The sequence below is a fragment of the Dromiciops gliroides genome, chromosome 1 (assembly GCF_019393635.1).
Source record: "Dromiciops gliroides isolate mDroGli1 chromosome 1, mDroGli1.pri, whole genome shotgun sequence".
NCBI classification, from domain to species: domain Eukaryota; kingdom Metazoa; phylum Chordata; class Mammalia; order Microbiotheria; family Microbiotheriidae; genus Dromiciops; species Dromiciops gliroides.
In genome coordinates this window covers 458,643,984-458,665,954 of record NC_057861.1, presented here as the reverse complement: position 1 = coordinate 458,665,954, position 21,971 = coordinate 458,643,984, and the positions used below count along the sequence as shown (strand labels likewise).

General features: G+C 38.2%; 1 protein-coding gene across 1 annotated transcript in view; it reads right to left on the bottom strand.

Moving 5' to 3' along the window:
* The window catches only part of FAM81B (family with sequence similarity 81 member B), a 77,608-nt gene extending 60,379 nt beyond the window's left edge, over positions 1-17,229 (bottom strand). Inside the window, exons 1-2 of the mRNA XM_043977961.1 lie at positions 17,171-17,229; positions 4,432-4,675 (exon numbers count right to left, since the gene is read on the bottom strand). Of these exons, the coding sequence (XP_043833896.1) occupies positions 4,432-4,675; positions 17,171-17,214 (288 nt within the window). The 5' untranslated portion in view covers positions 17,215-17,229. The remainder of the gene's footprint in view (positions 1-4,431; positions 4,676-17,170) is intronic.
* Between the last annotated feature and the right edge of the window lie 4,742 nt (positions 17,230-21,971).

Sequence of the window (21,971 nt, the reverse complement as noted above, 5' to 3'; positions counted from 1 at the left end):
GAGAATGAGTGAATATCCAATCACAGATTCCATAGGATCACATGTTCACAAGATTTGGAGCAGGAAAAAACCAGAGACTGTTTAGTGTAGATCCTGGATGCTTTTTTCCTCTGGCTTTTCAAGAAATTTCCCTCTTTTGATTCTCCTAACTGTCTGATCTCTCCCCAGTCTATATTATGCGTAGACCATCATCCATATTCCACCCTCTTTGCTTGGGGGTGCCCCTGGGCTCTCTTTTCCGGATTCATACTCTGATTTGGTGATCTCATCGGTTCCTGTGGGTTCAGTTATCACCTCTCTGCAGATCACTCCCCAAGCCACACACTCAGGCCTTATCTTTCTCTTGAGTTATAGCCCTACATTACCAGCTCCCTGCTGGACATGTCCACCCGTATATCCCATTGATGCCTTAAACTCAATATGCCCCAAATAGAAGTCAAACCTAGCTATCTCTCTAATTTCTCTCTTTCTGTTTGGCACACCACCAGCCTGCTAGTTATCCAGTTTAGAAATCTCAGGCATCCTTGACTTTTCCCTTTCCTCCATTTTCAACCAGTTGCTAGGTCCTGTTGAATTTTACCTCTACAACATATTTCCTTCTTGTTTCCCTTTTCTCCATGCACACCGCCACCACTTAATTTCAGATCCTCATTAGATATTTCCTCATGTGATGAAATAATGAGATTTAGCAGATACTCAAAGACCCACCTGGAGATTAATCTAGACTAATTAAATCAAGTGAGAGTGATTAACTGCTGATTAGCCTACTTCGAGTTAACTGGATTGTAATCACAATTTGAGAACACCTTCAGAACCAATGGATTTGGATGACACCAACCAATCAGCTTGAAGCAGTGTGTAAGGACCGCCTCTGTTCTAGACCTATAAAAAGCTTCCACAATCAGTTTGCTGGAGAGTTCGTGATTGAAGCAGGCTTGTGGCAGAGGACTTGAGGAAGAACCAGCCCAGGTTGGAACTCTAGGCTAAATAGGCTTTTTTCTTAACTTTCTGAACTCCATGGGAATATCTGTATGCTTTAATAAATGTTTAATGCCCAAGGACGGGTGCTAAATCTTCTAATTTAAGGCAACCACAATTTAGATTTTTAACATCACACTCGACTGTTGCTGTAACCTCCCAATTGGTTTCCCTGCCTCCAGCACCTCTGTGTATAATTCCCACTCCATACAATTGTCAAATTCTTGTTCCCAAAGTATAAGACTGAGGCTGCCATTTCCCTACTTAGGAACAAGATCCTCTGTGGCTCTAAGATAAAAAGAAAAGACAAATCCTTCAGTTTAGCATTTAAACCCCTTTAAACCTGACTCCAGCCTCTCTTTGCAAACTTATTCTTTTTTTTTTTTTTTGTGGGGGGCAATGGGGGTTAAGTGACTTGCCCAAGGTCACACAGCTAGTAAGTATCAAGTGTCTGAGGTCGGATTTGAACTCAGGTCCTCCTGAATCCAGGGCCGGTGCTTTATCCACTGTACCACCTAGCTGCCCTGCAAACTTATTCTACTTAACTTCCTCTAATGTGATGCTTTCCAGCTGATTTGGTCTATTTGTCCTTCCCTGCCTCCAACTAATTCTTCTGTGTCTTTGTACATGCTGTGTCTTTGTACGTGCCTGGAATGCTCTTGCTCCTCACTTCAGCCTCTTGGAATCCCTAGCTCCCTTCCAGATGCAGCTCTAATGCCATCTCCTACATGAGATTTTTCCTTATCCTATTAGTTGTTGGTGCTTCCTCTCCCATTACTTTATATTTACTTATCTATGTTCCATACTGTTGGAGGGCGGGAAGATTTTGTTTTTACTTTTGTAACCCCAGTGCCTAGCTCCAGAGCCTGACACATGGTAGGTGCTCAATAAATGTTTAAGTGTTTTAAATTTAGTTCTACTTTTTGAAAAAAAAAAAGTCTGAATGAAACTATGATTTTATGATCCTACCTGACACATATATTCTGGCTTTATTTCTGAATATGGACCATAAAATACAGACTACAGAAAATATACTATTTGGAGCAATAACTTGTTTTAAAACATTTCAATAGTATTCATTTGACAATATACCACTTACTGTATTTTATAATATACAATAGGGGCAGCTAGGTGGTGCAGTGGATAGAGCACTGGCCCTGGAGTCAGGAGGACCTGAGTTCAGATCCGGCCTCAGACACTTAACACTTACTGGCTGTGTGACCCTGGGTAAGTCACTTAACCCCAATTGCCTCACAAAAACAAAAAAAATTATAATATTTATTTTTTTGTGGGGCAATGAGGGTTAAGTATAATATACAATATTTCAACAGTATACAATTAACTAAATATTAATAGGTAATTAACTACTAATCCTCAGCAGGACCTCTACCTTGTAAAACTTTAGTTTGACTGTTTATTATTTTCTTTAAAAAAATGTCTTATAATCTAAATTTTCACTAATTCAGAAAAGTCTTCACCAAATTGTCTGAATTAGGAATTTATATAATATGAATCCCAGAGGAGGTTTTCAAATATTTTTGAGATTTTGCACTATTTGGCTAGTGTTCTGGTTTATTTTGTTCTCAGAATGAAACCAAAATAGCTAGTCACTGGGACAAAAAACACTCCTATTCCCAATAACTGGTGAAAGAAATGTAATGAAAATTTCAGGGAAAATGGTGATGTTTCTAAGAATCTCATTCTATTTTCAGTTTCCAAAGATTTGGGTCCTCTAGGTAGCTATTTTGTGCTAATGTTGGACTTCTATATTTTTATGGTGCACTAAAATGCAACTCTTTCTGTGCCTATCTCATGACTTCCACCTGACACATCTCCCAACACCAAGACCCAATCCCTCTATCACTCTCCTTCCTTATCTCCAACTCAAAGCTTCACTGGCTTCTTTTATGTCTCTGTAAAAGTCCTTCCTTCTACAAGAAGCCTTTCCCAGTCCTCCTTAGTGTCTTCCCTCAGAGACTATCCCTAATTTTTCATGTACATATAATCTTGTTGGTATACATACAGTTGTCTGCATATTGTCTCCCCATTATATTGTAAGCTCTTTGAGAACAAGGATTATTTCCTGCCTTATTTTGTATGCCCAGTGCTTAGTACAATGCTTGGCACATGGTAAGTGCTTAATAAATGCCAGTTAACTGACTCTAACTTGCAGTGCTTATTTTGCTCCTAGGGTTGCCTTAATTACTTTTGGAAGCAACATTAACCAAGGTTGATGGCCCTGGAAGATTCTGGCTAACATCTTGGAAATCTCTAAATTACTATTCATTAACTGGAAATAATAATCCTTTATCTCTTTAGTACTCACAAGTATCCCTCTAAAGTAGAGTCAAATTTTAAAGCAGATGTTTTTATTTAGGTTTTTTCCGAGTGGATGGGGCACTGGACTTAGAGTCAGAAAGACTGGAGTTCCAGTGCTGCCCCACAAACTTGTCGTGTGATCCTGGGCACCACTTAATCTCTCTGGGCTTCAGTTTTCTTATTTGTACAAGGACAGAGTTGGATTTGATAGTCTCTATAGATCTTTCCAACTCTAAATCTATGGTTCTATGATAATTCTTACAAATGTTTTGTCAGAATAATCCTCATAGGTGTAGAAAAAGTGGGTCTTCAAGGTTTCTTGTCATTAAATATAAGATAATAAGAGATGGAATATTGAGCCAGACCCATGATTCATTCAGGATAGTCCTCTGTCTGTCTGAAAAGGAGCAAGCTCCCAAACGACTTAGTTTTCTTAACTTATTTTTAAGTTTATCATTGGATTAATCTAAATTACCTTCTAAGGATTGTTATATTTTTAGCTTGTGACAGGGATTTAGTTTAAAAATGCCTACTCAACAGATATAATCAAATAAAAAAATTATCATTTTCCACGGCTCTTAGGGCCTTAACTGGGGCTGCTGATTATCCAGGGGTGGATGGTGGGGAAGAGAGTACTTTTTTCATGGGTCAGTGGAAAAGGGAAGAGGGAAGGGAGGGAGACCAGAATAGAGGTAGAATGTGAGACATGGAAGATTATCATTAAGGGGTGAGTGGGGAGAAGCACAACTTGGCTCGTATACCACTATCCTGGGGCAAAGAAGTATACTGCCTCTCTTACATTGCCCCAGATCCAAGGTTCCTATTGCCATCCTTACAGCCACACTAGTAAGCTTCATCTTAAAGGGCCAGACCCTATGTACCAACTGGCCTGATAAGGTCTCTGTTTCCTCTGTTCTTCCTCTTTCCCCATGCTCCAAAAAGCTCTAGGAAATGGAATTCCCAGTTCAGTTCAATCACTTTCCTTCAATGTGATCATTTGAACACTATGCAATTTACCATTCTATCCAGGAAAACCCATTCATGCCATTTTAAAAATGGTAGTGGTTAGCAGACATTCTCTGTTAAATAACGCTGCCTCCAAATTGGTTAAAAAAAAAAATGATGGCACATCACCTGGATGTTTTGGTTGAGCTTTTTGACAATGCTGGTGATAGTCTGGATGTGGTTTTCCAGCAGCTGCCGGGCCATCGACTCCTCTTTTTGGAATCCCCGGCTCCCTTGAAGACAAGATGAGATCTCCTCCTTGATGCGAAAGGCCTGTTCAAGAAGAACGGCTATAGTTCTTTCCTGGCTAGCTAGCCGTTCTTCTACCGGATACCTCAGATTCCCTGGAATGGCAGGAAGAAAAGGCTGATCCCTGGCCAGAGGAGAAAAAAATAGAAATCAAGACTTTTATATTGATAACTATGAGGAAGAAGAAACCAAATTGGGACTCTTGTTTCCTGTTCGTTTTTCCTCTCCACCAGGATCTATAAACTCATAGAATTAACAGACCTCTATAAAACAAAGAGGACCAGGGAGGTCTTAAGAATCCCTGTGGTCAGAATCTGGGTTTTATGTTTCTCCTAAAAGGCAGTTCTCTCTCACTGTCTTAACATCATGCTACACATGCTTAATGTTTTTCACATAAACAAACACTGTTACACATAGCAGTTTTGTTCTATAGGATATAGGGAGGAAATCCATTAGGGGAGAAATCAGAATTATTCTTCCTACATTTTTTTCCTTCCATTACACAGAACATCCAACCACAATCTTGTTACTGAGTATATAATGAATCCAGGGGTATGCTGGAGCCAGCTTGTACCATCTCTGAGAACCAGCTGTCAAATGTTTAGTGTGAGCACTTACACCTTGGAAACAGATAAAATGGGACATCTAGGTGGCACAGTAGTTAGAGCACCAGAACTGGAATCAGGAGGACCTGAGTTCAAATCCAGCCTTAGACACTTGACACTTACTAGCTGTGTGACCCCAGGGAAGTCACTTAGCCCTCAATGCCCCGCCAAAAAACCAAACCAAACCAAAACAAAACCCAACAACTTGGAAAGATTTGAGAGTTCTGATCACCTTGGAAATAGACAAAAATGGGGCATCTAGGTAGCACAGTAGATAGAGCACTAGGACTGGAATCAGGAAGTCCAAATCTAGTCACTTAATGACCTGATCGCCTCAAAAAAAAAAATCGACAAAAACTATGTCAAGGCTGGACTTATGTTTTGTTGATTGTCTAGATTTAAAGTGATAGAGAAAAATGTTAATAATGCAGATTAAACTTAATAGTATATTGTACATGTTACAGAAATCCAGTTGTCAAATATTTGCCAGCACAATCCTGTGTATAAACATGTATAAAAATTATACTTTAGCTGGGAAAAAGATATAGGAGTTTGGGAGTCAAGCTTGTTTATTCACAAATGTGGACGTGACTATTTGTGAAATTTTAAGGTAATTCAAAACCAGATGAACAATTTTATGCTGAACAAGATCAAGAGAGATGCATACCTTCAACCACTGAATAGTTTTGCTATTACATTTTAATGTGTTTAAATCAATCATCAAACATTTATTGAGTGTGTGCTATTTTCCAGGCACAATAGGTGCAAAGACAAGATGAAATAGTTTTTGTACTCAATGAGCTCATATTTGGTGGAGGGAGACAAGGTAATGGTGTGTGTGTGTGTGTGTGTGTGTGTGTGTGTGTGTGTGTGTGTGTGTGTAAGTAGCAGCTAAGGAGATTAGGAAAGACATCCTATGGGCTGTGGTGTTTGAGTGGCACTTTGAAGGAAGTTACAGTATCTAAGAGATTTGCGAAATTATATTAAAGGAATGGTTAGAAAGATGCCTTGGCCATAGAGAAAGAAAGCTTATTTTGACTATTGTCTGTCATAATTTCACAGTATAGAATTGAAGTTTGTTGTGCCCTTCTTCTCTTTTTTCTAGAAAACATAAAGCCCAAACTAACCTTGGTGATGATGAGATTTATTAGCTAGAAATGACCTATGGGGTTATCTAGTCCATAACCCCTCATTTTGTAGATGAGGAAACTTTTTCCGTTCCTTCCTGCCAGGACTAGTTTAACATTTGTGCTTAAGTCCTGTAGATAATAATGACAAACTTTTCCTTTAGTATCACTGGGACAAAAACTTAAAAATTTTTTTTCCCCTTGGTTTTGTTTTGGTTTTTGAGATTGTTTCTCCCCATCTCCCCCAGGCTCAAAGGCCAGTGGCCCACATGAAACTAATCCCACTGTTCAGCAAGAAAGCTTTAACCTGCTTTATTTTTAACCTGACCCAGGGCTCATCTTATTAGTGGTCGATTTAATGCAGACAACAAACTGGCTTTAGAACTCCTTAACTCAAGTGTATGCTAGTCTCAGCCTCCCCCTCCCCCTTCCAGCAGGGACTATGGTTGTGCACCACCAATCCTGGTCAGTTTTTTTTTCTTTTAAAAATACTGGAGGGAATGCTTGAAGGGATCAGCCAGGATCTTTTAAAAAATTATTTTCTTTCTGGTTTTTACATCAAGAGATACTCGCAGGAAAACAGGATCTTTGTTTCTTTCTTCCAGGCTTGATGTTCGTTTTACTCTGTGCTATCTGTTGTCCTCAGGCTCAAGTACCTCTTTGATCAGCAACCACTGTATCTTGGACTGGTTTAAGCAGCTTAGTGGAGGGCTGTGATGAGTGCCGTCTTTGTTAGTCTTACTGGTTGCTTACAACATTCATCCCAAATGAAAGATAAAGCTTTCACTGCACCATGAAGGTCATTGGAAACTGCAGCCAGAAGACAGAATGGCTGCCTATAAACACGTTGCCACAACTGATCTCAGAGGACAATGAGGAAAGAAGGTGTGTTGCTTTAATAAATTATCTCTATAACAACATAACAAACCATATTTGTATAGCACTTTAATATTCACTGAGCCCTTTCCTCAGAAAGTAAGCAGAGCATTTTACAGATGAGGAAACAAACTCAGAGAGATTAAATGATTTACATATGGTGACAAAGATGAGTCAATTTTGGCCCTGGGTTGGAATCCAGGACTCCTGACAATAGGTACAAGGGTCTTTGCATTAGATATACTTACAGGTTCCCCATACTACAGAAAGTCTCTAGCCCTTCTAAACAAAGCTATTTTTACCTTAGGAATAGTTTTTATTCTAGCCAGCTTCAGGATAGCTGTCCAAGAGGTTTCAATGAGGTGTCTTTTTAAACCAACACGCTTTAGTGATACAAAGCCCACTTACAACAAAGCCCCAGCTCTTGCCTCAAGAAAGAGAAAATGGCTGGGTGTGGACCTCATGGCCTTGATCAATGGTCTTTTCTAGAACTGGCTGAGGACCCCTTTTCAGAGCAGAGGGAGATCACTGAGAGTGGTTAAGGAAAAGGTTAACTATGAGGAAGAGTATGCTCATATCTCTTCCTTGGGATTAAATTTGGTTAATGTAATTACTATAGCATTCACTTTTGATTATTTTTGTATCATTGTTCATTCCATTTATGTTGTAGTCGAAATTCACCAATGTTATCTCTTGGTTACCAAATCTCATAGTCTTTTCTCAGTCTTCAACCTTCTGCACCTGTCTTGTCTTCAACTGTGACACTATTGATTATCCTCTTCTCTTGGATACTCTCTCCTCTTTAGGTTTTTGTGACATTACCGTCTCCCAGTTCTTCTCCAAACTGACCATTCCTCAGTTTATTTCGCTAGATCTTCATCCAGATCATTCCCACTATCTGTGGGTAACCTCCAGGGCTCCATTCTATGTCTTCTTCTCTTCTCCCTCTCTGTTTCACTCAGTGATCTCATTACTTTCCATGGATTCTCTATGTAGATGATTCCCAGATGTCTATATCCAGCCCTAACCTCTCTCCTGAGCTTGAGGCCTACATCCCCACCTAACTTTTTTGATACCTCAAAACAAACAAAAAAAAAACCTTGTAAGCATCTCAAGCTCAATATGTCCCAAAACAGAACTCCTTTCCCTTAAACCCTCACCTCTTCCAAATTTGCCTATTATTATCGAGGGCCCACCATGCTCCTTGTCACCAGACTTGCAACCTTGATATCATCCTTGACTTTTCTCTTGCACTCACTCCACAAATCTAATCTGCAGTAAAGTGTTATTACATTTACTTTGACAATATCTCTTGTTATTTCCCCATCTTTCTACTAGCACAGTTGTCACTCTCGTAGAGGCTCTCATTGTCTCATGCCTAGTCTATTGTAATAACTGCCTAATTGGTTTGATAGCTTAAAGTCTCTCCTCACTGCAATCCATGCTCTCCTTAGCTGCTAAAGTGATTTTCCCAAAGCATAGGTCTGACCATGACATCTCCTTACTCAATATATCCTAGGAGCTCCCTGTTACTCCAGAACCAAATAGAAAATGTTCTGTTCAACCTTTAAGTCCATTCACAACCTGTGGGTTTGGACAAATGTATTTGTAATACTATAGCTCAAGAATATTGCTTCCAGCAAGGATCATCAGTGTGCTTCAAGTAATGATTATCAGTTCATAAAATCAGTTAGATTTTACAAAGGAGTATTTTCTGAAGTGGTACAGTAAAAATAATTGGTACTGTGGAAAAATAGGTTTTTTTTATCACTTATTAATATTGTTTGGCTCTAACTTTATGTAGCTAGAAATTGTCTAACTCCAAAGCTTACTTGTAGAGGTCAGGCTGACCCCAGAGATGTTCTAGGGAAACCAGAAGGCTGTAAGGAATGCTTAGCTGCCACTTAATGTTTATCCTGGGGCCACTCAGGCATTGTTTTGGGTCTCCTCAAAGCTTGTGCTTTGGGTAGCCCACATTAGAATGACTTACCTGCTGATATATACTCCAAACCACCCTTCAGGAGACTACCTACTGCCTATATGAGACCAATCAGGCGAATGTCCTATACCTTTGTCTGAAATCTCATGGAACCTGGATGAGAGGGAGCCAGACCTTCTTCTGACTCTCTCTCCTTTACTAAATGAACTGATAAATCTCTTTCTAAAACTGTTTCACATTTTGGGTTCCCTTCTCACAATTAACAGTAAAAAACATTCCTCCCAGAAGACTATAACACAGTTTTCTGCCTGTATGTACAGAATCCAGGGGAAAGTAGGCTGAAGCTCAGAGATCACATGTAGTAAAAGGTGTAACTCACAGTTCCTTTTGTTGTAAGTCCTTTTGTTGGAGTTCCCAAGATGTTCCACTTTGTCTACTGTAGATTTTCTGCTGGCTCTTTGTCAAGCTTTGACTCTGATTTCCTTATCAAGTGCAGTGTGTTCTTGGATCCCGCTGCAGAAACTGTTTTTGAGGATGCTGTTAGGACATGGAGTAAAATGTTCAAATCCTCCAGACCCTTTGAAGATTATAAGATCCAGCCAAGAGGAGGAGAAGCAGCCTTGGTTGATGAGAAGTTCCACCCAAACTCATTCCTTTTCAGGGGTGGTTCTCCCTTCTGGTTCACTGCTCCACTAAAGCCATGATTCTAACTTACTCCCTGGTTTCATAGAATTGTACAATCTACATTATAATGTCCCAATAATGCATTACAATGTTCCTCAGCCAATTGGAGCAGACTTCCTGTGGAACCTAGGAAGGCATCCAGGCTTTGTTCACACCTAGTGAAGAACTGAGAAATATTGTCACCTAATGCATTTGTTGGGCATGGCATACTGTCACTTTGGGCAGTGACTTGATTGATTTACTCAATTACACTTTATACTTGTATCCTTTGTGTTTAGGACAGTACCTGGAACATAGTAATGCTTATTGACTGAATCACTGTAATAATTTTGTAGTTGGTTTCCCCAGTTGTGAAAAGGTCAAACATGTCTTCCCCTGACATCATTATCCAAGTCATCTGCACATCCAAGTGGAAGAACAAAATGGTTTCTCTCCAGTGTCAGAATGAGGTTCTGTCCTCACACATGCAATTTTCTTGCTTTTTTGTATCCGTCTCATTTAAATTACCAATACACATCAAATTCTGTATTTAAGCTGTCAAAGTGAGGAAAAGTAATGTGATCTACTTGTGCATTGTGGATAGAAATTGACAGTCCCTAGATGAAAAAATTTTAGGGACCTTTTCAGAGAGAATTGTTTTAGCTTCTTCATCCACAGACTTCAAAACTATTGAAAGCAAACAATGCAACACATTTTAAAGGATGAAATTTGCCAAAAGATAACCCCAAGGCACTAGTTCCATTTGATTTATATGACTTACTCCAGTTGTGCTCCAGATACAGGAAACAGGTACATATACAACATCCCATTATCTTTTCTGCTCTATTTTTTTGAATAGACAAATCTACTTCAGAGAACTCCATAAACATGTTAGTTTTGGGTCAGCAGTAGGAGGCAGGATTTTGGTCAACACAACATTCTGATTATGGCAAGGGAAGAACAGAAGAAAGACCTTGTATGTGTTCTTATGTGTACAATGGTTATGTGGCTGGTTAAGTTGTGGATTTGCCATTGAACTCAACACCCCTTTATGGGAAAATATCAATATGAATTTTAGGAGAGATACATTAATGTCAAGGAAACATTGCATGGAAGAATGTGTCTTACTAATCTTTACATCTCCTATAGCACCCAGCACAGGTACATAAATATTTTGCAAACCTTAAAATGATGCACAAAGGTGAGATAATTCTCATTATTTTAAGTTGGGAAGAAGAGAAGACGTAGGGATGGGAGGAAAGGCTTGTGGGGCTGTACTACAAATTCTATATGTGACCCCTAAGGTGGGAAACCAGAAGCAGACCAGACAAATGTAAATGGGAACAATGCCAAATGCAGATTTTATGTACAAGCCAAACTTGGCTGGGGTTGGGGGTGGGGAGAGGAAGAGAAGAGATGGGTTCAGGTATAGCCTATGTTACACAGCACATTTTAGATTGGCTTTAAAGGTTTTGATGGGACCCCAGTTTACTCAGAAACATTGTAATGGTCTTCCAAGAAAGATGACTCAAGGTCCCTCTTGTCCCAGGAGAATCATTTGATCTTTTCCTGTTTTATAGGAGCTGCTTAATGAAAGCATACCATTTCCACTTTCTTATAGGGATGGCCTTGAAGCCTTTTCATAGTGTCCTATCAGAGGTGTCACTTAGTGATACTTAACCAAGGAGGAGAAACAAGGTAATATTAGAAATAAGGGGGGGGGAGACAGCTAGGTGGCACAATGAATAGAGCACCAGCCCTGGATTCAGGAGGACCTGAGTTCAAATCTGACCTCAGACACTTAACACTTACTAGCTGTGTGACCCTGGGCAAGTCACTTAACCCCAATTGCCTCACACCCCCCCCCCCAAAGGGGGAATTCTCAGGGCTCCTATAAGGAAAAGGAACCAAACCGGAGCCACACAGACACACAGACACACATACACACATATTCCAAACACGTTTATTCATTTGCTAATTCATTCCCTCTATTTCAGGTCTTTTGATATGGCTCCTGAACTCAATCTAGAGATGAGAATTATAAAATCTGATAATTATATGGTTTTTAAGGTTTGCAAAGTACTATAAATGTATTTTCTCATTTGATTCATGTAATAACCCTGCAAAGTAAATGCTTCAACTACTGTTTTCCCTGCTTTACAGATGAGCAAAGTGACCCCTAAAGAGGTGAGTGCCTTGCTCAAGGTCACACTGTAATTGTCTGAGGTAGAATTTGACCCAAGTCTTTCTTTTTGCTACACTATGATTGCTTCCTCTAATTAAAATGACTCCTTCACTCTGTGGTGCAAACACCACTAGATGACCCATCTGAGCTTTTCCCAAGCAATATGATAATCTTATTTTTGTTCAACCTTCCGATATATCAAAATACTACTAGACCAAGAATTACCAAATATAAGTCTTCATAATGTACTGGCAAAAGTCATGTATAATAAAATGACTGCCATCATGCTAAAAAAATCCCTGAAAACAATCCCTTTCAAACCCTAGATGTTTTATTCCACTCGTAAGAAGAAATAATAAATCATTTATCATGTTATCCATTTGACTTACTGAAACTTTTATGTGCACAGACTTTAAATATAAAGCACTAGTAGTCAGCCAGAGGGCCTTTACCTCTCCCAAATATTCTCCTGTGAGAATGATTGAAACATATTGGCTACAGTTCAGCCTATAGGGCTGCCAGTAAAAATCACTTCATTTCTATATCTCCTTTTTTTCCTCTGGAAATTTAGGATAAGAAACAGCCCCACGTGAATAAGAGATTATATTCACCTTAATGTCCCATCTATAAAGTTTTAAATCAAATTAAGGATCTTCAAAGTTAAAACTCCCAAATCTCAAGGGTAAAATAAATTTTCATAGATCATAAAATGCTAGAGCCAGAGGGGACCTTACAAATCATGTAGCCCAACCTCTTGGCATCAGGTAACTCTGAAACTTCTAATAATGGACAGAAGATGGGTTGACTCTTCCTCACCATAGCACCATGTCAACCACTATCAAATGGAAGCTAGAATAGGGGGAATCCACTAGGTAAGTTGGCACATTAGCCTCTGGACACCTTTTCTATTTTAGGTTTCCTTTCCTGAATGGATGACCAATTATTACCCTTGTGATGGATTTATCCAGACTTAAAAAGTGACTTGTTGGGGCAGCTAGGTGGTGCAGTGGATAGAACACCGGCCCTGGAGTCAGGAGTACCTGGGTTCAAATCCAGCCTCAGACACTTAACACTTACTAGCTGTGTGACCCTGGGCAAGTCACTTAACCCCAATTGCCTCACCAAAAAAATAAAAAAAGTGACTTGTTGAGTTCAAGAGGTCCAAAGGTCCTTTGGGTCCAGCTGCCTGGAGAATACTAGGAGTTGCTTCATTGAGAAAAACAACTGGAAGTTATTTGGATAGTACAGAGTCAAGGTGAAATGTGGCCATGCCTATTCACTGGTTTCACAAACTGCTTTACATTTTAATCAGATTTAATTGTTAGCTTCCTGGATGTGATTATAAGAATAGTTATAAGTTGCATAATTTTCTTTTACAATGTTGTGTCAATGGGCACTTGTAAGAGTTTTTTTGTGTATTAACTTTTCTTTTGTGTGTAGGAAACAAATAATTGCTTCATGCCTGATTCATACAAAGGAAACCTAGGCAAGAGTCAAGTCAAGCGAGTGGGGGTGTGAGTCAAAGAGTATATGAGACAAGGGAGCCTAACCCCTGTCCCTCTTATTAGAGGCCAAGATCCCCTAGAACTGAATTTAGGTAGATGTGGAGCAGAGGGGCCTCTGAAGGAGATGAGGGTTGTGCAGTTCCCCAGGTTCTTGGGCCCAGAACGGATTCCTAATATTATACAAGCATTCTATAATCCCCTGCAAATTATTTTGAATATGACTGAATATTGCAGTTATGGGTAGATTGCTTGGCTTGGAGTGCTGACTGGGGTCCACTACAAATTTATGCTACAAAAACTCAACTGTACATTCACTGGTCAAGGCAATTCTTTTATACCTCCCTGACTCACTATCCTGCTCACCAAAGTAGCTTTTCATGTCTCCTCAAATTCCTCCCGATATCTCAGCTGGGAACCTGGCCTTATATTTCACTGAAAAAAATTAGTCCATTCTCTGAGATCTCCCTCGTTTGCCTTCCTGCTTACGTCACATCATTGTTATCTTTTGCCTCTATCACAGCCTTTGCACCCCACCCCCTATCTCACCCTACCTAGCCAAATTCCTCTACCTGCACCCTCGATACAATTCCATTCTATCTTCTCCAGCAGATCGAACTCTTCTTTATCCTGTCTCTTCTTGTGTACTGGCTGTTTCCCTACTGCCTACAAACATGCCCATGTCTCCCCCATTCTCAAAAAACCCTCACTTGATCCATCCATCTCCACTAGCTATCATCTTATATCTCTCCTCCTTTTGGTGCCCAAACTCCTTGAGAAGGCTGTTTACAATGCATTCCTCTACTTCCTTTACTATCACTCTATTCTTAATTCTCTCCAATCTGGTTTCCTACTTTATCATTCAACTAAAACTGCTCTCTTGAAAGTTTCCAGTAATCTCAATCTCAATCTCCCTCTCTCTCTCTCTCTCTCTCTCTCTCTCTCACTCACTCTGGCTGGACAATGAGGGTTAAATGACTTTCCCAAGGTCACACAGCTAGTAAGTGTCAAGTGTATGAGGTCAGATTTGAACTCAGGTCCTCCTGAATCTAGGGCTGGTGCTTTATCCACTCTGCCACCTAGCTGCCCTCCCAGTAATCTCTTAATTGCCAAATCTCATGGTCTTTTCCTCAGTCCTTTTCCTCATTGATCTCTTTGTAGCCTCTTTTCCTTGATTTTTTAAAATGTTTTTGTGATACTACTCTATCCTGGTTCTCCTCCTCCCTATCTGACCACTCCTCAATTTCCTTTGTTGGATCTTTAAATAGGTCATGCCTGCTAATTGTGGTTGGTCCCAGGGTTCTGTCCTGAGCCCAATTCTTATTTCCTTCCCTACTATTTGATTTGATGATCTCATCAGCTCCCATGGATTCAATGATCATTTGTACACTGATGATTCTCAGATTGCACTCTGGGCTGATGGGGAAAATAGAATGAACAAAGCCACAGAGCCAGGAAAGTACATGGCATGTCTAGGAAGTGGTAAATAGACTAGTATGGTCAAATGGAGGGATTTATAGGGAAATATAAAGGAAGAAAAAGCTAAAAAGACTATTACCAGTGAACCTTTCTCTTTATTTTAGTACTGAGAACTTTCTAGGAAATGCTGTGTTTCCTTATACTTTTTTTTAGCTACACAAAGAAATATACCAATTTACTGTCTCCCAATGGTTTTATTCCTTTTTCATTTCTTAGTCTATAGGCAATCATTAGATTTTAACCAAATATACTTGGTTTCTAATAGAATTGATCTTTCTCTTTCCTTATAGAACATTTCAAGTAAATTTAATAAAAAGTTATAAAAATGTGTAAGGCACAATATGTAACATAGTTATATATGATGATAGATAAGATAGTTTCGGTCCATAAAGAAATGTTCTCAGGGGCAGCTAGGTGGCGCAGTGGATAGAGCACAGGCCCTGGAGTCAGGAGGACCTGAGTTCAAATCCGACCTCAGACACTTAACACTTACTAGCTGTGTGACCCTGGGCAAGTCACTTAACCCCAATTGCCTCACTAAAAATAAGAAAAGAAAACAAAAGAAAAGAAATGTTCTCCTACATAGTTGTGACGTACTTTTTATATAGTTTGTCCAGATTTGACTTTTTTCCTTCGTAGTTTCTGAAGAGTTTCATGTCACTCTAATATTGTTTTTTATATTTGAATTTTCTCATTAAAAGAATAAGAGTTACAGAATGGATCCAGAATCAAACTCTATCAATCTTTTGCTTATAGGAAAAAATAATGAAAAAAAGTGCCTAGATTTAATTTAGGAGGTCAGTCTAAATTATGTGAAGTTAAAAAAATGCAGGACTAGGAGAACTAATATGTGATAAAGTAGAACTCATACAAGAAAGCCTTAAAAGAAACAAATGTATTATACAATGGTGAAAGGAAAAATGTATAACAAATATGTAACAATTTAAATTTTATCTATAAAACAATTAAACAGCTAGTTAAATTTGTAAAATAAAACTTAGCAGTAAGGTAAGAAGAGACAAAAATGTAACAATAATAGGACACTTCAATACTCCATTATCAGGATATGACCAATCAAAAATTATCAATAATGAAGAAATCATGGTTCTGAACAGCTTATTAAATAAATTGAAAATAACAAATATGGAGAGAACTGAATAGGAGAAGCAAGGAATATACATACATTCTTCTTAAAGTACAAATTGTCTCCAGTGTGTGTGTGTGTGTGTGTGTGAGACAGAGAGAAAGAGAGTGATGGGGTAAGAGTAAAGAAATTTCAGTGTGAACTTTGTGAGAGGTATGTAGTAGTAGAATGTTTTGCTGCACTGCAGAATGCTTTAGTAAAAATTGTTATGGGGACCCTCCTTCCTCTATTTCTCATCTGACACTCCATGCTAATAAACATTTTAAAATCTCCATTTCAACAGGCATAATTATCTTGGTCTAAAGTAAGGACATGAGGGGCAGCTAGGTGGTGCAGTGGATAGAGCACTGGCCCTGGAGTCTCAGGAGTACCTGGGTTCAAATCCGGCCTCAGACACTTGACACTTACTAGCTGTGTGACTCTGGGCAAGTCACTTAACCCCAATTGCCTCACAAAAAAAAATAAAAGTAAGGACATGAGTCAGTCATTAATATTTCTAAGCCTCTGTCTATGATTTGGTCACATCTTTAACCATTTTCACCAAAGGCCATTCATTAGTTATTCCTTTGCAGACATACTGTGGATGGGATCCAGTTTTTTAAAAGCTGACCAACCAACAGCTTTTAAATAACAGATGACAAGTTTTTCTTAAGATACTGACTATACTTCCCCTTCTCCCTACCCTTTCCATTTTCATTACAAAGGGTTATTTATCATGGTTATCTTGAAATTAATAGTTTGCTATATCTCATCTTCTATAATTTCATTCATTTAATTAATAATATTTATACACAAGTATATATAATAATTTATATTTATATATTTACTTATATAGCATCACATGATACATTTATATAATGTTTTAAATATATTTATTATAGTATTCACATATTTACATAATATTCTGCATATAATATTTGTAATAACAGAAATGTTCACCAAGGCTCTCCTGAAAGATAGGACTGGGATAGTTCACTCTGCACTGTTGGCAAAGGAAGAGATTGAGATGACCCCTCAGGTTTCTTATAGACCTTTGAGCCTATAAATTGGCATTTCAACAACATAGTAAATAGTTACAATTATTGGAAGTATAACTTACTTGGAAACATACTGAACTAGATCTGTGGAATTCTCAGTTGACATTCTGACTGGAGGAAATCTTACCTAAAAAAAAAGGTCATACATTTTAAAGATGTTATCATCAACTTTACCAACATTTAAATTTCAGATAGTAGATACCTTATCCATTATATCAGGGAAATTATTTCAATCTCTTCTATGGCTTATTTATATGGCTAATGATGAAACTCAAAAGCCAAATCCAGAAAGACATTGGTCAGTAGTGTGCCATAACTGTGATATCTATTATTCCCTTTTATATATCTTAATGGATTGTTTACATTTGAAACCCAACTATATACTCTAAAATCTTCAACCATTGTTAAACATTTTCTTGTTGACTATTACACCAAAACAATTCAGCTAATGCTAATTTAATTTGTTTTAAAATACAGCTTTTTTCCCCCTTTTCCTGAATAAGAAATGGAAGCTTCGTGTCTGTGGAGGCATTTACTAATTTTTTAAATGAGCAAAACTCACAGAAAGTCCTTAAACAATAAGATTTCAGAAGTCATGAGTCCAAAGTTTATTATCTGTGGAATGGTTCAATTACTTCAGAACATCTGATGACATAATGAATTATTTCTGGTCAGTTGACTAAAGGTGAAAAAAATATCTAGCCAAGTATTTTTGTTCCAAGTAACTTTGAATGACAGATTATTGTACCAAATGCAAAGTACAGTTATACTCAACAACTCTTTGTCCATAAATTACTATGACTGAAGATAACTGGGCATACAAAAATTGGAAAAAAACCATGAAATGTAATGAAATGATATAATAGGCATGAGAAAATCATTATAGTAATAATGATATGTTGGCTATAATTATAAAAATACTTTTATGAGGGAAGAGGCAAAATTGTAGAATGAATATAAGACTGTCCTTGGAATCAGGGAGACCCTAGGTTCCAGTTCTATTTCTGGTACCTTAGCTGTGAGACAACAGGTGAGTCACTCCATGTCCCAAGGCTCCTTTCTAAGATTCTATCAAAGACTAGTAACAGTCTGCACTCCTGGATAGATCCCCACATTTCAAGTTTCCCTTACCAATGGAATCTCAAGTTTAGATCAAAAAGAAAAAAAGAAAAGAAAAAGTCAAGTATGTGTAATATGTATTTTATATATGCCTATGATATATTTACATATATGATATATGCATATTCCTATGTGTGCATATATATGTGTATACACACACACACACACATATATATATATATATATAATGTAAAGAGAGAAAACAGATTTACCCTAATTTTAACCAACTATTTGGATTATTTAAGTACTGAGGTTTAGTAAGTATGACATTCTATTTTAGTAGATCACAAGCTGGTATCCATCACTCACTCACACACACACATACATACACACACACACACACACACACACACACACAGTATTTAGGATGGATAATCTTTGATTAGTTTAATTTCCATTAGAGAAGTCGTGTGACTGGGTAGAAAGAAGCCAGGATTTGGAGTCACAGAAAACCTAAATTTGATCCCTGCCTTTGACATATACTAATTGTGACTCTGGAAAAGTCCCTTAACCCCTCATTGCCCCAGATAATGCTTTAAGACTTTAAGTTGGTGAGTATGGTAGATCTGCATTTGCTGAGAGAGTTTCCACATCAAGCATCCTCTTAGACTAATGAAATCTCCCCAAACAAAACAAAACAAAACAGGAAAAAGTGATCCCATGTAAATCTCTAAACATATTGTTTATCTATAAAATAGGGATAATAACACTTGCATCCCCTATTTCATCAGGTGGTTGTGGGGGAAAATATATAATAAACCTTAATTCAAGTCATCAAGAAGCACTTATTAAGCACCTACTAATCCAATCTTATCAACATTTATTTAAGTACCTACTATATGCAGAGCACTGTGCTATGCACTAGGAAAACAATTTTTAAAAAAGACAATCCTTGTCCTCAAAGAACTTACAATCTAAAGGGAGAGACAACATAGAAAAGACAAGAAAACAGGGGCACTTGGGGGATACCTGACATGGGTTCATCTTGTTCTATGGAGCTGAAACCAGGCAGAGTAGTAGATGCAGAGTGGAGTGATCTGAGAGTACAGTTTCTGCTCTTTTTGAAGGAAAGCATAGGGAAGAGCTTGGTACTCCATGCTCCAGCCCTCTAATTAAAGGAGGTGGTGAGAGTTAAGTAGCATGGTAGTGAGTTTAGAAGTGATAAGCTTATCCTGGGAAGGCCATCTTGTTCCTTGGAGTTGAATAAACTCAAGGTCACCAATTATTGGAGTAAGGATTCTCTGTTCAAGAAACTACTGGAAAACTAGAAAAAGGTCTGACAGAAATTAGGCTTAGAACAACATCTTACTTGATCTAAGGTAATACTCTCCAAGTGGATAGATGAACTAAATATAGATGGCCATATAGAAATAGGCATAGACCCTCTCCCTATGAATGGTTACATGATAAAAAAAACTAAACAAGTTTAGAAGTGATAACAGAAGATAACATGGACAATTTCAATGACATAAAATCAGAAGTTTTGTGCTAACAAAATCAATACAAATAGAATTAGAAGAGAAACTAATTGTGAAAAATTTTACAGCAAATATCACTGATAAAAGGGTCTGATTTCTAAATATATGGGAAATTGATACAAATATATTGACACGTGGATGAAAGAATGTGGGCAGATATTTTTCATAAACAGACATGCAAGTTATCACCAACCATATGAAAAATGTTCAGAAAGCACTCTTAAGAGAAATACTAATGAAAACAATTTAGTGATTTTACCTATGCAAAGAGAGAAAAGAAAAACAAAAAGGAAGGAAGGAAACAAAGAAAGAAAATAGTGTCAATAAAAAAAATACACAGGAGGGAAAAATACAAAAGGGGGAAACAACTGAAGAATTGTTACTATCTTGGTTAATTTAATATATACTTAAAAATACCCTCCCTCTTTCATTGTACATATATAACCTATATCAGATTACTTTCTGTATTGGGGAGGAGGGAGGGAAGGTAGGGAGAAAAATTTGAAACTAAAAATCTTATGAAAACAAATGTTGCAAACTGTCTTTACATGTAACTGGAAAATAATAAAATACTTTTATTATTTAAAAAAAAGAGGGGGCAGCTAGGTGGCACAGTGGATAAAGCACCGGCCCTGGATTCAGGAGTACCTGAGTTCAAATGTAGCCTCAGACACTTGACACTTAACTAGCTGTGTGACCTTGGACACGTCACTTAACCCTCATTGCCCTGCACAAAAACCAACCAACCCCCCCCCCCCAAAAAGAATACTCTCCCTCTATATGTATGTATATGCACACATATGTATCTATATACACACATATATGTGGCCTCCAAACTGGTCTCCCTGCCTTACAGTTGGTAAAGTTATTTTTCTCTTTTTTTTTCTTTTTTTTTGGTGGGGCAATGAGGGTTAAGTGATTTGTCCAGGGTCACACAGCTAGTAAGTGTCAAATGTCTGAGGCCACATTTGAACTCAGGTACTCCTGAATCCAGGGCTGGTGCTTTATATAATGCACCACCTAGCTGCCCCCCCAAATTTATTTTTCTCAAGTACACGCCTGACCTTGTCATTCCCCTACTTAATAAACTTTAGTGGTTCCTATTGCCTCTAGGATCAAATATATATTGCTTTGTTTGTCTTTTAAAGCCCTTGAGAATAGTACCTGGAAGATAGTAGGCACTATATAAATGTTAGCTATTGTTATCATTGTTGCTAATTATTGTTATTCTTTTTTTTTTTTTTTAGGCAATGGGGGTTAAGTGACTTGCCCAGGGTCACACAGCTAGTAAGTGTCAAGTGTCTAAGGTCGGATTTGAACTCAGGTACTCCTGAATCCAGGGCCAGTGCTTTAACCACTGCGCCATCTAGCTGCCCCTATTGTTATTCTTTTAAAACCACAGGGGAGTGAATAGAAAAGTGGTGCATTTGTCTAGCCTTGTCAACAAACTGGTGATGAAGACTCTGGGAAGGGCAAAGTTTTTGCTTTCATTAAAAATCAATTAGGGAGAGGGCAGCTAGGTGGAGCAGTGGATAAAGTCCACTGGCCTTGGATTCAGGAGAACCTGAGTTTAAATCTGGCCTCAGACACTTGACAGCTGTGTGACCCTGGGCAAGTCACTTAACCCTCATTGCTCTTCCAAAAAAAAAAAAATCAATTAGGGAGGCATTGTGGAATAAGAGTTTTGGCCTTGGAGCCAGGAAGGCCTGTATTCTGGTCCAAACTCTGACCCTTACTGCTTATGTGACCCTGGGCAGGTTACTGAATATCTACTCAGCACCTTAGACAATTTAGGTTGCAGAGCAGGTACCAATTCACTTTCATTGGTGGAAGGAGTTTCTTCTCCAGAAATTCTCTATAGTATATGATGGAATTCAAAGGTCTCATCCAACAGAATGAACCATTCTCCTCCTCCTCTTCTCCTAACCTCACTTATTGACACTCCAACCTAGAAATGTTGTCAAGGGAAGCAGACATTCCTTTGCCTCAATCCAACAAACATTAAATCAGATCTTTGTTTTTCATGACAGATGTGAAGGATACAAAGAAGCAAGGGGAGCTCTATATAAACCAAGGCAGGATGAAGTAAGCAGGGCCAAGAAAATAATAGTTACGACCATCACAATTTAAACCGAAAGAATGAGCACACATACAAAAAACCCTAACAAAATTGAATGTTTCAAAATTACGAGAAATAGGCATGTTATCAGAAGTTTCTTGTCAGAACTTACCAGTTCTAACTCTCTGGTTCTGATACCTATCTAAC